Genomic DNA, 17,340 nt, shown 5'->3' on the forward strand with positions numbered 1-17,340 from the left:
CTGCCGCGCCCCCCCCCCCCCCCCCCCAGAATCTAGCGCACCCCAGTTCGCTCACCACTGCCCTACACCAAAGTTCTATTATCACAAATCACATACATTTGTATACTAACACAGTGTTACATTATCACATATAGTTGTATTCTAGCACAGTATTACATTATGAAATGCGGTTGTAGAATAACAGTGTTACATTGTCACATACAGTTGTATAATAACCCTCTCCTGTATTCACAGTTAATTGTTTGTGTCATTATGACATCTATTTGTTGATGTATTGCTTAGAATCTATTATTATGCCTGCTCCTAGTACAAATCTGTGTAATCTAGTTACTGCTGCTTAGGTCTAGAGCTGAACAGTCTTGTGAGATGTGAGATGTGAGCTGAGAGGTCAGGGGTTACCTGTGTAACCTCACACTGCAGCATGTGAGTTTGTTTAACATCTGATCTTATCTGTTCATGTTTGCCCTAGAAAAGCACTGTCTTTTCACCCTACTTTGATTATTGCATATCAAGATTGCATGTACTGTACATCTATGCACTAATAAATGTTTTGGAATTCAGAAGAACACCCTTTCTTTATGCAAGAAGTTGAATGGAAGTTTAGCTATCTTTATAGTCTCACAGTGTTACCTGTGATTAGAATAAAGGCAGTGTTACATTATCACATACAGCTGTATAATATTCCGTACATCTTTATAATAACACTGTTACATTATCACATACAGCTGTATAATATTACATACATCTGTATAATAACACAGTGTTACATTATCACATGAACCTATATGCAATAATGTAACATTGTGTTATTACAGCGGTATGGTAACACTTATATATAAGCTGTATATAATAATGTAACACTGTTATTATAAGCGGTATATAATAATGAAAAATTGTGTTATTATACAGCTACCTGCATGTAATAGTATAACACTGTTATTATACAACTGCATGGGATAATGCACAACTGGTATTATCCCAGTGCATGTGATAATCTAACACTGTTATTATACAGCTTTAATTAATAGTGTAACACAATGTTATTATTCAGCTGTATATTTTAATGTAATACTGAGTTATTATATAGCTGTATTTATCAATGGGACACTTATTATAGAGCAGTATGTAATAATTTAACACTGTTTTATTATGCAGATTTGCGCGATGATATAACACTATTATACAGGTGTATGTGATATTGTAACTGTGTTATTATAAAGCTGCATGTAATATTGTAACAATGTTATTATACAGCTGTATATAATATTGCAACACTGTTAATATAACACTATGGTATTATAAAGCTGTATGTAATAATCTAATTTATTATACAGCTATATGTATCTTGCAACACTGTTATTATACTGCTGTATGTCATAATAACACAAAGCTGTGTGTGGTAATGTAACAGTGTTATTATACAGCTGTATGCAATAATGTAACACTTTATTATAATACTAGTGTTTGTAATAATGTAACACAGCTGTATGTAATAATATAACAGTGTTATTATACAGCTGTATGTAATAATGTAACAGTGTATAATTATACAGCTGTATGTAATCTGGATATAGGATAAAGTATCTGTCGTCTAAATTTAGCATAGGTTGAACTTGATGGACGCACGTCTTTTTTCAACCTCATCTACTATGTAACTACAGTATGTAATACTGTATTTCTTCGATTGTAAGACGCCATCGATTGTAAGACGCACCATTGATTTGGCCCTTACAATCACAAAATATATATATATATATATATATATATATATATATATATATATATATATATATATATATATATATATATATATATATATATAGTGTGTGTGTGTGTGTGTGTGTATTTACAGCTTTAGGACCAGGGTGTCCTTTAGAGCTGAACCTAGTTATTTTCAGCTCTGGGGACCCCCTGTTCCCGAGATACTTATCTATATGGTTACCGTCGTTTTGCCATGGTATTTAAATGGCAGTCCAATTGGAAGCCGCAACGGATGACTTTGCTGCTTCCTGTTGGCCCACAAAACCTGCGAGATTTGTCTGGCAATATTGAATTTCTGAAAGGGGAGAACACTGGTCATGGAAGCAAGGGTTCTCTGGAGCTGAAAATAACAGTTCAGTTCCGCAGAACCTCCTGGTTCCAATTCTGTTGTAATAGGACTGAATTCTTACCCTGGAGAAATACCCTGCTGTGTAACCGCTCTCAGGGGTAAAATAACCTCCAGCTATACTTCCTTGTATAATACCCATGGGTGAGATAAACTCTTACAGGCCTTATTGTATAATACCCCCGGAGTGTGATAACTCTCTCATAATACCCCAGGCTTATCTGGGGGGAGGGGGGGTGGTGGATGCTGTGAGCATCTCTTTATCCTCATATCCCACCAGGGCACTCCAGATGGTCTGATGCACAGATGGTGCGATGCACAGGCAGCCTCCCACACGCTGGGAGCTGAGAGAAGAGCTGGCATCAAATCCCAACCCAGGGAGACAAATTGCAACATTTAATGGATTACACCGAAAGGGGATCCTTCCCACAGCAGCCCTATATGTGGGGTTGAGGGCAGGGAAGTACAGTGCCAGTGCTATGTGTGTACAGGAAAAGCACAAGGATCTTCAGGGTTGGATGGAGGTGCCATGACAAGCTGTATGTGTGGGTCACTACAGGAATAGCAGAGGAGTGCAGATGCAGTTACAGAGCTGTGTTTGTGTGTGTGTGTGTGTGTGTGGGGGGGGGGGGGGGTTATTAGTATAGGAATAGGAGAGGGCTGCAGGGCAGGATGGAGGTGCAGTTACAGACCTGTATGTGTGTAGAGGGGGGTGTCCGTACAGGAATAGCAGAGTGCTGCTGGGCAAGCGGGAGGGGTAGTGACAGCGCTGTGCAGGGAGCTCAGCAATGGAATAGTGGAGAGCATTTGGGTGCAGGTGTAATAACGGTGTGTGTTCTAGGTCAGTACAGGAATAGCAGAGGGTGACAATGGGATACAGTGCTAGTGTTAGATTGAATCTTTCTGGTTATAAATATTTCTCCTGCCGGCGCGTGCTCCTCTGCCTGCGTGATACTGGTCACCATGGAGACGGCTCTGTCGCATTCACCCCTCCCTCCCGCTGATTCCCACGGCGCCCCCACCTCTCTGATCTTGGAAATCAGGCAGGATATGAGTTAACCCCCTCCCTGCCAGAGAGAAGGACAGACTGTACAGAGCGTTATTTTTTTTTATTTTTTTTACCGGGAAAGGGTTAATATAGCGACCGTCTGCAGATTTCTCTGGAAGGTTAATGGACGGATGCTCTGCAAATATATAGCAAGGAAGGGGTTAATAAAGTTATGCTTTGCAGATCTCAGCAAGTAGTGTAGTAGTAAGAGTGATGTTCTGTATGGAGGGGGTCAATTTTGTGTTTTTCAAAATAACAGAAAGGTAGTTAATAGAGCGATGCTTTGCAGGATTGTCTATCTGATGTTTATCAGAGTGATGCTCTGCAAGATTGTCTATCAGAGAGTTAGTAGAGCGCTGCTTTGCAGGATTGTCTATAAGAGGGTTAGTAGAGCGCTGCTGTGCTCCTCTGTGGAAGGGTTACTGGAGGAGATGCCAGGCACTGCATTGCAGGTAGTGTGTGAAGTAGCCTCAGTGCATCAGACAGAACATTCCGTGCATAACTAACAACCTGATCCAGACAGCTCCACACACTGCCAGCCGCATGGCACCCACTGTCTGGCTGCACTCACTGACAGCACCCTGCACCTACTGACTGCAACTACTGACAGCATCCCTGCACCTACTGACTGACTTAACCCACTGACAGTAACCTGCACCTATTAACTGACTGCACCCACTGACAGCACCCTGCACCTACAAAGTGACTGCAGCCACTGATAGCACCCTTTATCTACTGACTGATTGCACCAACTGACAGCACCCTGCACCTAGTGAATGACTGCACCGACGAACCACACCCAGTAACTGACAGCACCATGCAGACACTAGTGACCGAACAAAGTGACAGCATCCAACACCCAGTGACAACACTGTTCACCCAGTGACTGACTGCACCCACTGACAGCACCCTGAACCTACTAACTGCCCCCACTAACAGCTCCCACTGTTTGACTGCACCCACTGACAGCACCCTGCACTTAGTGAGTGACTGCACCCACTGACAGCACCCTGCACCTACTGACTGACTGCAACTATTGACAGCACCCTGCACCTAGTGAGTGACTGCACCAACGAACCACAACCAGTAACTGACAGCACCTGCTGATACTAATGACCGAACAAAGTGACAGCATCCAGCACCCAGTGACATTGTTCACCCAGTGACTTCACCCTCGAACAGCACCCTCCATCCACTGACTGACAGCTCCCGCTGACTGCCAAGACCAACTGTAGCACCTTCTGAGAGACAGCACCCATCCTGCACTAGGTGCTTGTGCCATATAAAGTTAGGACCAGAAATAATTGGACACTGACACAATTTTCCTAATTTTGGCTCTGTACGCCACCACAATGGATTTTAAATGAAACAACCGAGATGCAATAGAAGTGCAGACTTTCAGCTTTAATTCAAGGGGTTGAACAAAAATATCGTATGAAACGTTTAGGAATTGCAACCATTTTCATACACAGTCCCCTTATTTCAGGGACTTAAATGTAATTGGACAAATTAACACAATCATAAATAAAATGTTCATTTTTAATACTTTGTCGAGAATCCTTTGCAGGCAATGGCTGCTTGAAGTCTGGAACGCATGGACATCACCAAACGCTGGGTTTCCTCCTTTGTGATGCTTTGCCAGGCCTTTACTGCAGCTGTCTTCAGTTGTTGTTTGTTCGTGGGTCTTTCTGAATTATGTTTTGTCTTCAGCAAGTGAAATGCATGCTCGATCGGGTTGAGATCAGGTGATTGACTCGGCCATTGCAGAATATTCCACTTCTTTGTCTTAAAAAACTCCTGATTTGCTTTCGCAGTATCTTTTAGGTCATTGTCCATCTGTAAAGTGAAGCGCCGTCCAATCAACTTGGCTGAATCTGAGCAGACAATATATCCCTATACACTTCAGAATTCATCCGGCTGCTTCTGTCTTCTATCACATCAATAAACACTAGTGACCCAGTGCCATTGTAAGCCATGCATGCCCATGCCATCACACTGCCTCCACCGTGTTTTACAGATGATGTGATATGCTTTTGATCATGAGCCGTTCCAAGCCTTCTCCATACTTTTTTCTTCCCATCATTCTGGTACAGGTTGATTTTAGTTTCATCTGTCCAAAGAATGCTGTTCCAGAACTGGTCTGTTTTTTTTTTAGATATTGTTTGGCAAACTCTTATCTGGCCTCTCTATTCTTGAGGCTTATGAATGGTTTGCACTTTGTGGTGAACCCTCTGTATTTGCTCTCGTGAAGTAGACTTGGATAATGATATGCCTACCTCCTGGAGAGTGTTCTTCACTTGGCTGGATGTTGTGAAGGGTTTTTTCTTTACCATGGAAAGGATCCTACAATCATCCACCACTGTTGTCTTCCGTGGACATCCAGGCCTTTTTATGTTGCAGAGCTCACCAGTGCGTTCTTTTTTTCTCAGAATGTACCAAACTGTTGATTTGGCCACTCCTAATATTCCTGCTATCTCTCTGATGGATTTTTTTTTTGCAGCCTAAGGATGCCCTGTTTCACTTGCATTGAGAGCACCTTTGACCGCATATTGTGGGTTCACAGCAACAGCTTCCAAATGCGAATGTCACACCTGGAATCAACTCCAGACCTTTTACCTACTTAATTGATGATGAAATAACGAAGGAATAGCCCACACCTGTCCATGAAACAGCTTTTGAGTCAATTGTCCAATTACTTTTGGTCCCTTGAAAAAGAGGGGGCTACATATTAAAGAGATGTAATTCCTAAAACCTTCCTCTAATTTGGATGTGAATACCCTCAAATTAAAGTTGATAGACTGCACTTTAAGCCCATATTCATTATTTAACTGTACTTGAATTTATTTTGGTACACAGCCGAAATAACAAAACTTTTATCAGTGTCCAATTATTTCCGGACCTAACTGTAAATGAACAGTATGCAATACCAGTGGTGACCTGGTAAAAGGCAACAGCACTCAGTAATTCAAAAAAGACATATATTAGTATAAAGCAATACTTGCACATGTACCCGACGTTTCAATCCCGGGCAGGAGCCGCAGGGATATCGGGAGCAGGGGGGAAGCGTCTGGCGGGGCAGGAACCAGCACCCACCTGGTCAAGGTCAGTCACCCACCCAGGCAGTCACCCAGCCACCCAACTCCCCCAGGCAGTCACCTACCCACTCAGTCACTCAGCCACCCAGTCACTCGCCCAGTCACCCACCCAGTCACTCAGCCAAGTCAAACCCAGTCACCCAAGTCAACCATCCACCCAGTCAACCACCCACCCACCCACCTATAGTCACCCACCCAGTCACCCAAGCCACTCACTCAGTCACCCAACCCAGTCACTCAGTCATCTACCCAGTCATCTACTCAGTCACTCCGTCATCCACCCACCCAGTCACTCAGTCATCCAACCCAGTTACTCAGTCATCCAGGTCATCCACCCACCCAGTCATCCACCCAGCCACCCACCCAGTCACTCAGTCATCCACCCACCCACCCAGTCATTCACCCACCCACCCACCCAGTCACTCAGTCATCTAAACCCAGTCACTCAGTCAAACAGTCACTCAGTCAAACACCCACCAACCCACCCAGTCACTCAGTCAACCACCCACCCACCCACCCACCCAGTCACTCAGTCAACCACCCACCCAGTCACTCAGTCATCCACCCACCCACCCAGTCACTCAGTCATCCACCCACCCACCCACTTATCCACCCACCCACTCATCCACCCACCCACCCACTCATCCACCCACCCACTCAGTCATCCAACTCAGTCACCCACCCACCCAGTCACCCACCCAGGTAGTCAAGGCAGTCACCCACCCAGGCAGTCACCCACCCACCCACCCAGTCAGTAAGTCACCCACCCACCCACCCAGTCAGTCAACCCACCCACCCAGGCAGTCAGTCACCCACCCAGTCAGTCAGTCACCCACCCAGTCAGTCAGTCACCCACCCACCCAGGCAGTCAGTCACCCACCCAGGCAGGCAGGCAGTCACCCAAGGCAGGCATTCACCCACCCAGGCAGGCAGGCAGTCACCCACCCACCCAGGCAGGCAGTCAAAGGCAGGCAGTCAAAGGCAGGCAATCACCCAGGCAGGCAGTCACCCACCCACCCAGGCAGTCAGTCACTCACCCAGGCAGGCAGTCACCCACCCACCCACCCAGGCAGGCAGTCACCCACCCGGGCAGGCAGGCAGTCACCCACCCAGGCAGGCAGTCAAAGGCAGGCAGTGAAAGGCAGGCAATCACCCAGGCAGGCAGTCACCCACCCAGGAAGTCAGTCACCCACCCAGGCAGTCGGTCACCCACCCAGGCAGGCAGTCACCCACCCAGGCAGTCGGTCACCCACCCAGGCAGTGAGTCACACACCCACCAAGGCAGTCAGTCACCCACCCACCAAGGCAGGCAGTCACCCACCCAGGCAGGCAGTCAAAAGCAGGCAGTCACCCACCCAGGCAGGCAGTCAGCCACCCACCCAGGCAGTCAGCCACCCACCCAGGCAGGCAGTCAAAGGCAGGCAGTCATCCACCCACCCACCCAGTCAGTCAGTCAGTCACCCACCGAAGCAGTCAGTCACCCACCCAGTCAGTCACCCACCCAGGCAGTCAGTCACCCACCAAGGCAGTCAGTCAGTCACCCACCCACCCAGGCAGTCAGTCACCCAACCACCCAGGCAGGTAGTCACCCACCCACCCAGGCAGGCAGTCACCCACCCAGGCAGGCAGGCAGGCAGTCACCCACCCACCCAGGCAGGCAGTCAAAGGCAGGCAATCACCCAGGCAGGCAGTCACCCACCCGGCAGGCAGTCACCCACCCGGCAGGCAGTCACCCACCCGGCATGCAGTCACCCACCCAGGCAGTCGGTCACCCACCCAGGCAGTCGGTCACCCACCCACCAAGGCAGTCAGTCAAGGCAGTCAGTCAAGGCAACCAGTCAAGGCAGTCAGTCACCCATCCACACACCCACCCAGGCAGTCACCCACCCACCCAGGCAGTCACCCACCCACCCATCTAGGCAGTCAGTCGAGGGCAGGCAGTCACCCACCCACCCAGGCAGTCACCCACCCAGGCAGTGAGTCACACACCCACCAAGGCAGTCAGTCACCCACCCACCAAGGCAGGCAGTCACCCACCCAGGCAGGCAGTCAAAGGCAGGAAGTCACCCACCCAGGCAGGCAGTCAGCCACCCACCCAGGCTGTCAGCCACCCAACCAGGCAGGCAGTCAAAGGCAGGCAATCACCCAGGCAGGCAGTCACCCACCCACCCAGTCAGTCAGTCAGTCAGTCACCCACCGAAGCAGTCAGTCACCCACCCAGTCAGTCACCCACCCAGGCAGTCAGTCACCCACCAAGGCAGTCAGTCAGTCACCCACCCACCCAGGCAGTCAGTCACCCAACCACCCAGGCAGGTAGTCACCCACCCACCCAGGCAGGCAGTCACCCACCCAGGCAGGCAGGCAGTCACCCACCCACCCAGGCAGGCAGTCAAAGGCAGGCAATCACCCAGGCAGGCAGTCTAAGGCAGGCAGTCACCCACCCGGGCAGGCAGGCAGTCACCCACCCAGGCAGGCAGTCAAAGGCAGGCAGTCAAAGGCAGGCAATCACCCAGGCAGGCAGTCACCCACCCAGGAAGTCGGTCACCCACCCAGGCAGGCAGTCACCCACCCAGGCAGTCGGTCACCCACCCAGGCAGTGAGTCACACACCCACCAAGGCAGTCAGTCACCCACCCACCAAGGCAGGCAGTCACCCACCCAGGCAGGCAGTCAAAGGCAGGCAGTCACCCACCCAGGCAGGCAGTCAGCCACCCACCCAGGCAGTCAGCCACCCACCCAGGCAGTCAGCCACCCACCCAGGCAGGCAGTCAAAGGCAGGCAATCACCCAGGCAGGCAGTCACCCACTCACCCAGTCAGTCAGTCAGTCAGTCACCCACCGAAGCAGTCAGTCACCCACCCAGTCAGTCATCCACCCAGGCAGTCAGTCACCCACCAAGGCAGTCAGTCAGTCACCCACCCACCCAGGCAGTCAGTCACCCACCCAGGCAGGCAGGCAGTCACCCACCCACCCAGGCAGGCAGTCAAAGGCAGGCAATCACCCAGGCAGGCAGTCACCCACCCGGCAGGCAGTCACCCACCCCCTAAAACGTTAGACAAAAACACAAAAGACACAGCGCACAACGCTCATAGTGCATTAAAGATATATTAAAACAACAAATAAATAGGGTAATTATTGTGCGTACATCAATAAAAATTCAGTTAGACATTTATGGGATATGTTACCCATCCACCAGCACTGCGACCCGGATCAGATGTCTTTAGCAGAGATCTTGCATCACACTGTGGACCGGATCAGCAGTCATCTACTGTTACTGGAGTCCGTGAGTAAGTCCCAGATTCAGAATGCCCTTCCCCTTTATCTCTTAGCGTACAATGCTTCCACTCCAGCCAGGGATTTTGTCAGCTCCTGAGATCTGTGTTCTCTCGGTCAGTCTCTCCTGGGGGACTCAAGAACCTCTGCTCTGTTTCCTTGTTCAGCTCACACGTGAGCTAAGGAGTCACCTACCCGGCAGGCAGTCACCCACCCGGCAGGCAGTCACCCACCCGGCAGGCAGTCACCCACCCAGGCAGTCGGTCACCCACCCAGGCAGTCGGTCAAGGCAGTCAGTCAAGGCAACCAGTCAAGGCAGTCAGTCACCCATCCACACACCCACCCAGGCAGTCAGTCAAGGCAGTCAGTCAAGGCAGTCAGTCAAGGCAACCAGTCAAGGCAGTCAGTCACCCATCCACACACCCACCCAGGCAGTCACCCACCCACCCAGGCAGTCACCCACCCACCCATCTAGGCAGTCAGTCGAGGGCAGGCAGTCACCCACCCACCCAGGCAGTCACCCACCCAGGCAGTCAGTCATCAACCCACCCAGGCAGGCAGGCAGGCAGGCAGGCAGTCACCTGTCTTTTGTTGAAAATATAAAAATAAACAGATTGCATTGTAATGTTTTTTTCCGTATTACAATAAGAAGAAAACAGTTAAGTAAAAGTTGCGCGCTAAAAAATATTTTTTCGTGGTAGGTGCGGTGGGTTCGGTGGACGGGGCGGTGGGGGGCCCCGCTCCTTTCATTTGTCCTGGGCCCCATGATTTCTGTGGCGGACCTGCACACATTGCATATCTTTATTTGTCTGAGCATATGGAGCTCAGTAATAGTGCAACACCGGCTGTATAACCTCATTACACCCCCTGAGCTCTTCCTCACAGGGACTGACCTCAATACTGTGTTATAAAAAGCAGCGCAGGAGGCGGGGCAGGTGAAGGAAGAGGAGGTGTACTGACGGGGCAACGATCTTTGGGGGAAGTTGTACACCTGGGGAACATGTCAATCATTTAATTATATTATTACTTCGTAAGCTAAATCAGTCAACCACCTTCATTCACCATGTGTGTCCTTCCTTAAAGAGGCAGCCTTCTATCTATCTATCTATCTATCTATCTATCTATCTATCTATCTATCTATCTATCTATCTATCTATCTATCTTGTATGATTCTGCTGCTGTGTGGAGTGAGGCTTAAAGGGAAAGTCGCTGATTGTGAAAAAATTATATATTGCTTCTTGTCGGGACTGCTGCATTACAGAATATCAGTTACTTTTGTTTATTTGTCTGACAATTGATGGCTTCATAATTATTATACAAAGACAGAGCACAGCTAACAATTTACCTTGGGCTTCAAGTGCGTTTCTGAGATTCTTGTTTTTTTTTTTTTTTTACCTCGTGTCTGTCAGTCGAATGTGCAGGGTTTGCTATATCTCTGTATGGAAGGTATAGATACAGGGCCATGTTCTGCCATAAGACACCTTACAGTGCTGGAACACACCTTACAGCTCATTCAAGTCAATAGTCCACATTATCACCCCAATTTATTAAGGCCTCCCAGCTGCAAAAGCAATGCAAAAAGAAAAAAACCCAGCACCTGATTTACGCACAAGGGAATTCTCAAGATGAAAGAAAGCTGAGCATCTTATATAGGAGCCTACGTATTAACGGAAAGATGTATCTTTATATTTGCCCCTGAAACCCCTTCAGGACAGAATAGTCTCCTTCATCTGGAATCCCAGATGAGTGCCTTGTCGACTGTCACTCTTCTTGCTGCCCAACAAATGAAAGAATGGCCCCAAATTCACAGACTCTTAGCCTTAACTCCTAAAATAGAAACATAACAAAACATGAAAGTTCACACCACCTGTGGCCTTATGTAGATCTTATACCTGCCTGATGACCAACGACCAATCCTTTTTCATGTTGACTCACCCAAACCCGACCTAGCAGCCACCATGGCTGTTCCCTAGCAGAATGATTGGGCAAGATTTTTCTAAGCACCCTATTAAACTGAAAAACCTGACAAAACTGAGCCATCCTCATGAATTAACAGCCCTTGACCTGAGCCCTTCTGCCTCAGCCCCAGCCTCAAAGAACTAAGCACAGGTAGTCCTCGGTTATCCAATGGAATCCGTTCTGGAAGTAGCGTTGGATAGTGAAACCGTTGTAAAGTGAGTCCCATGTTAATCAGTGGCGGTGAGCGTTGGATAACGCATTCAGGTGTCGGATAACGCATTCCGGCGTCAAAAAACGGCACATAGGGTTGCTCTGTAAAGCGTTGGATATGCCATTCGTTGTAAAGTGAAACGTTGGAGGACTACCTGCATCTCTACTGGTGCACACTACTGAATTCTCAGCCTTGAACAATGAAACCCAGCAACCATCACTATTCTGATCTGTTTTAGCTTTTTGTACCATCCGTGCTATATAACCTTCTTCTATTACCACATTGTCCTTTTGCAAGCCCTTACCCACCAATTGTAAAACCAGCTCTAAAGAGTCTTGGACCTTGCCCGAAGTCCCCACAAAGACTCTCCATTCCACCCATGTCCTTCTATAAGCTGATCACGTAGAACCCAATAAAGCCCTTTCAAACGCTGATATCATAGCCTCAGGTCCCACAGATGCTCCGGGCACACACAGCCATCCTTCGATGCATTTTGTGCAGCTTTCCTGAATTGCCCCTCTTGACACGAGAAACTATTACATTACACACACCAAGAATGTATTTATTTATTTATTTATATGTATTAATATGCCTGGTCCTGAACCAGATGTTCCTTTGCAAACATCTCAACACTAGAACCCTCAGCAACTTGACCACCTGGGAGTATTTAGAAATGGTCACATCAAAATGCTACTCTCCTACCTTTCAACTGTTTACTCAATAACTGAATTGCCACCAGAATGGGAAAAGGCTTCAAACAGAATTGACCATCAGAGAAAACCCCAAAACCAAACACCCAGCAGCATCTGTGAACAAACTCGACTAATGATTAGACACTATATGGTCCTGCCTTTATACACCACGACAAATTGCCCCCATATCTGAAAATGGTTCCTCAACCCCTTTCATACCCTCACAAAATGTTGTGATTTTCTTGCCCAAGCAGTGGCCACTAGTAAATGTCTAGAAAACACCTGAGCCATAGGTATGATCTTACATGCAAATGTCAAGTGCCCCAAAGGAGATTTTAACTTCTTCAATCTGACCGTCCTTGCAGAACCTACCTCCTCAACTGAAACATGCAACTCCCTGACTTCCCGTCTGGCAATCGAAAAACCATGTCCTCCGTGTCAATCTCTATACCCAGGAAACAAAGCTTCATGCTAGGACCCATTTTGCCTTCAGCTACGGGTACCCGGAAATCAATAACCATATCTCAAAATGCTGCTAACAACCACTCACATGCCACAGAATTCTTCCTACGCACAATCAAAAAATAATCTAAATAATGAACAACCCCTGAATCTTTCCCTAACTTCCTAACAATCCACTCCACAAAAGTGCTCGATGCCTTAAAATAATCAGGATACTGAGCACCCCATGGGCAGGCACTTGTCTACAAAAATGCTGCCCTTAAACTAGCAACACAACATGACAAAACATTCTGTGTGAATAGGAAGCAACCTGAATGCTGACTCAATATCCATCTTGACCAACATGGCCCCCCTACTATGACTCCTCAGCAGTTTCAACACCTTATCAAATGAAACACAGACCACCTGGCACTCATCCTTATCAATGGTATCATTTACAGAACCACTCTTAAGGAAATGTCAAATGGTATATTACCCTAGAAGAGCCTGGATCCATCTTGGGAGCCACACCTAAGGCTGAAATCCTCAGCCCCTGAATTGGTGACTCCGTAAATGGCCCTGCTATTCTACCCAACCTCACCTCTTTCCACAGGTTGCTCTCCACTACCATACTATTGTCTCTTGCAGACACCATATTATCTGCCCAAATCTGCACCCTTCCACCCCTATAAGAAATTCCAAAAAATAAAAACCTTCAAACATACACTTTGCATCTGTCCCATCCGAATAATGTTCCAGTTAGGGCCAAACCCCTTTTTACTCAAGCTGGTTTATCCTGCCTTCGCAACTCCATCCTTTCCTGCCACCTTAGTTCCAAGCCTTTCTTAAAACAGCAAGAAGTGGAAGGGTTTCCCCCACAGGAAGAGCACCTGTGGTGGAACTTGCAGGTTCCTGCTCACTTGCAAAGTCCCACATTAAATTGCCAGCAGAACCTGTTTTTTTACTGGCCAGCTGCCTTGCCTGATGACCTGTTTGTGATCCGCTGGCCCTGACTGGAAGGAGGCCAAATGATTTGAAGTAATAGGAGCCAGTCACAAATTGATTTCTTAATGGTTCCACTGCATCATCTTACATACAGACATCTTTCTTCTAAATTCCTCATCATACTCCCACCATGCCCAGCCCCGAAAGCCCTATGGGCCCTACACATCCATGCCTTGATATTTGAAGAGCGATGAACATTTACAAGGATTTTTCTGCCCTAATAGTGCGACCAAAGCAAATAAGGTCTAGATATGTATATACTTTGTGTTAGTACACTCACAGATTATCATATGGTACTGTATGAGGCATATCAGAGACTCAATCCCTCTCTGATTGGAGTATGGGGTGGCTGGAGCTCAGGTAGGTCCGTATGTGGATGAAGCAACAATCTGCCGATTAATTGAATCTGCCGATTTAATTCATGCAAAAGTAAAGATAACTCTTATGGGCATAGTATGCAAAAAAGATGTATTTTATACAACAGGAGGTAAGGGATAAACTCACATTTACATGTGTGATCAGCGCATTGTATGGGGTCTTTTCCTCTGCCTGGTGTCTCTGTGGATGGTGCTTCTGCTTCTTCCACGTTGTACCGGAAGTCACTTCCACGTCACTTCTGCTTCTTCCACGTTGTACCGGACGTCACGTCTCTACACCGGGCGGAAGCGCTAGTTGATATGACGCGACTCCTCCAGTGGCCAGGACTTCCGGAAACCTACATGCTCAGTAGAATGATCAAAGGAGGACGGATTCTACGCATTTCGCTAATAGCTTCTTCAGGATTCATTTAGCATGAATTGAATCAGAAGATTGTCGCTTCATCCAGACCGAAACTACCAGAGCTCCAGCCACCCCATACTCCAATCAGAGAGAGATTGAGTCTCTGATATGCCTCATACCATATGACAAGTATATACATATCTAGACCTTATTTGCATTGGTCGCACTATTGTGTGTTCTTTATCTTTTACATACTCCGGCTGTGAATACTCTGTGCTCCCCTCACCTGGAAAAACAACAAGTACTGCAGAGACCAAGGAACGGTCTCAAGAGGGTTTTTCGAGCTGCTTTTCAATTATAATCACAATTTTCACTACACACTAATTGGTGGAGGTTATATAATATTTTATTGCTTCACTTTGCATATATTGTATTGTATGTCTTTATTTATATAGCGCCAAAAGTGTACTCAGCACTTCACAAAGAATACAGTAAAGGGAATTTTAAAAATACAATAAGTGCAGCAAAAAAAACAGATAATGGGAAACAAAATTCCTGCCCCGAAGAGCTTACAATCTAAGAGGTTTGAGGGGAACCTTACAGAGACAGCAGGTGAGGGAATAAGTGCTGTAGATGGGTGTGCTTGGCAACAATGGGTGGTATAAGTGACTGTGGGACAATAGCCATGAGTGCAGGCTATTGGGATGCTTGATTTGTGAGGCAAGTTTTAAGGTTAGTCAGTGTTAAATGAAAAGGTTAACACCTTTTACAGGGGAAGAGATGGCAGGGAGGCGTGGGTAAGATCAGGTGTGTATGTCCGGGTTCAGGCTTAGGGGAGATCCCCAGCAGCAGGAAGGAGTAGATAGAGGGTGTGAATAGAGGATTTGTGTGGGTGTTTTTTATTGCGGGGTAAAGAAGTTGTTGGGAGACAAGTGTATAAATAATGGTGGAGTGGGGGCTGGGGATGTTGTTGAGAACAGAAATGCTCACCAAGGAGTGAGGAAACAGTAAACAGAAAAAGCAATAGGGAGGGCATAGTTAGATACAGAAGGAGAGAATTCCCAATTATTGGAGGATAGTAAGAGTACAAATAATCACAGCTTTTAGAAAGTAAAGTTCTCACAGTTGTAAAGTTGTTGTTAAGAGTCCAGATCTTCCTCAATCTTCACCTCCAATTTCAACTCCAAGATTAACTCTGCCACACACTTAAATGTTACACTTTGATGTTACACAGCCATAATATATATATATATATATATATATATATATATATATATATATATATATATATACACACACACACACACACACACACACACACACACACACACACACACACACACACACACACACACACACACACACACACACACACACCATTTATTCAGTTTCACAAAAGCGCCCAATTTATATTTTTCAAATGTCATTCCTGGGGTAGCCCTGTTACACTTGTGTTGCACTATGCAATGGGTTCCTATCTGTGGTCAGTTTCTGTGTGTCCATACAACATGTTGTGAAGCTGTTTTCACCTCAGTCAGGAAGATTTTCAGCTCTATTCAATTTGAGCTTCTGCCCTCTCTCTCCTGATCCATTTCCTCTCTTCTCCCCTACAGATCATCAAAAACTGGAACGTGAGGCTCGGATCTGCCGTTTGCTGAAACACCCCAATATTGGTAAGTTGGTATGGGTGATGGATATTATATATTTATATATATTATTATAATGTATTTATAATGTGCCAAAATATTCCACAATGCAGTACAATGGGGATGTGAAGAATGTAAAAAAATAAAATAAAATAACATGAAAATGTACACTGGTACAATAGATAAGGAGAGGCCTGCTCCTATGAGCTTACAATCTATATTATATACAGTGTCAGATTTCCCATTATGCCCGGGCCTAAGGCAGCAAAATTTGGGGGCGGCAAAAATATCCACCCACCATACCATTTTGCCGCACTGTCAGGCCTATCGGATCTAATGGGAAGCTACTTGTCTGTGTTGGCCGCCTCCTTTCTGCCGCCCTCCTGCTCTTTTGGAATCCCGGCATCAAATGACACTGCGGACGCTCCCACGTGACGGCACACGGCGTCTCGTTACCATGGCAACGTGACATTGCAACGTCAAATGACATCACGTTTCCATGCCAATGCGCCGCCGTACGACATCACATTGGTGATTCCAAAGGAGCAGGAGGGTGTGTGGTGGTGAAGGGGTTAACCAGGTCAATAATAACGGTCTTATACCCGGCTGGTTACCCCTAAACCTTGTTGGGGATGAAGGGGTTAATTGTTGGTCACCACAATGCCATGTTTCCCTTATACATCCCCTGTAATGTCCCTGTTTTGCAGCTCAGAAACTAGCTGCAGTCCTATGAATGTATGTTGAATGTGCAAACTGTATTCGCAACACAAGGGGGAGCTTCTAGCGCTGTGCCAAGCGTTTATTGAATAAGTGCGTCTGTGGTAAGCGGTTCCATTGAAGCTCTGTATCACTTCCTAAACCGCAAAAACCTCCCGGGAAGTCTTAACCACAAACTCAAGTGGATAAGTGGTTTGCGGTCTAGTTGAAGTGGCAGAATGCAACAATGTATCCTGTGGTCTCGTTAACCAATTAATGTCAAGTGGTGGAATGCTTCTGCGGTTACCGATTCCGGCAAGCAGTGATACATTGTATGCCATAGCTCAAACCGCAAACCACATTACAGAGCCTATTCAATAAAGTAGCACTCTAATTTTTGGAATACAGATAGCTGAGAATGTAACATTCACATACCTATTGTTTTTATG

General features: G+C 46.8%; 1 protein-coding gene across 6 annotated transcripts in view; it reads left to right on the top strand.

The window, feature by feature from the left end:
* Window positions 1-17,340, top strand: part of CAMK2B (calcium/calmodulin dependent protein kinase II beta) — a 105,658-nt gene that overhangs the window by 29,343 nt on the left and 58,975 nt on the right. For all 6 annotated transcript variants that reach the window (XM_075601776.1, XM_075601778.1, XM_075601774.1 and 3 more), the window contains exon 3: window positions 16,163-16,222. In XM_075601776.1, coding sequence (XP_075457891.1) covers window positions 16,163-16,222 — 60 coding nt within the window. The remainder of the gene's footprint in view (window positions 1-16,162; window positions 16,223-17,340) is intronic.

Source organism: Ascaphus truei, chromosome 5 (genome assembly GCF_040206685.1).
Source record: "Ascaphus truei isolate aAscTru1 chromosome 5, aAscTru1.hap1, whole genome shotgun sequence".
Lineage (NCBI taxonomy): Eukaryota > Metazoa > Chordata > Amphibia > Anura > Ascaphidae > Ascaphus > Ascaphus truei.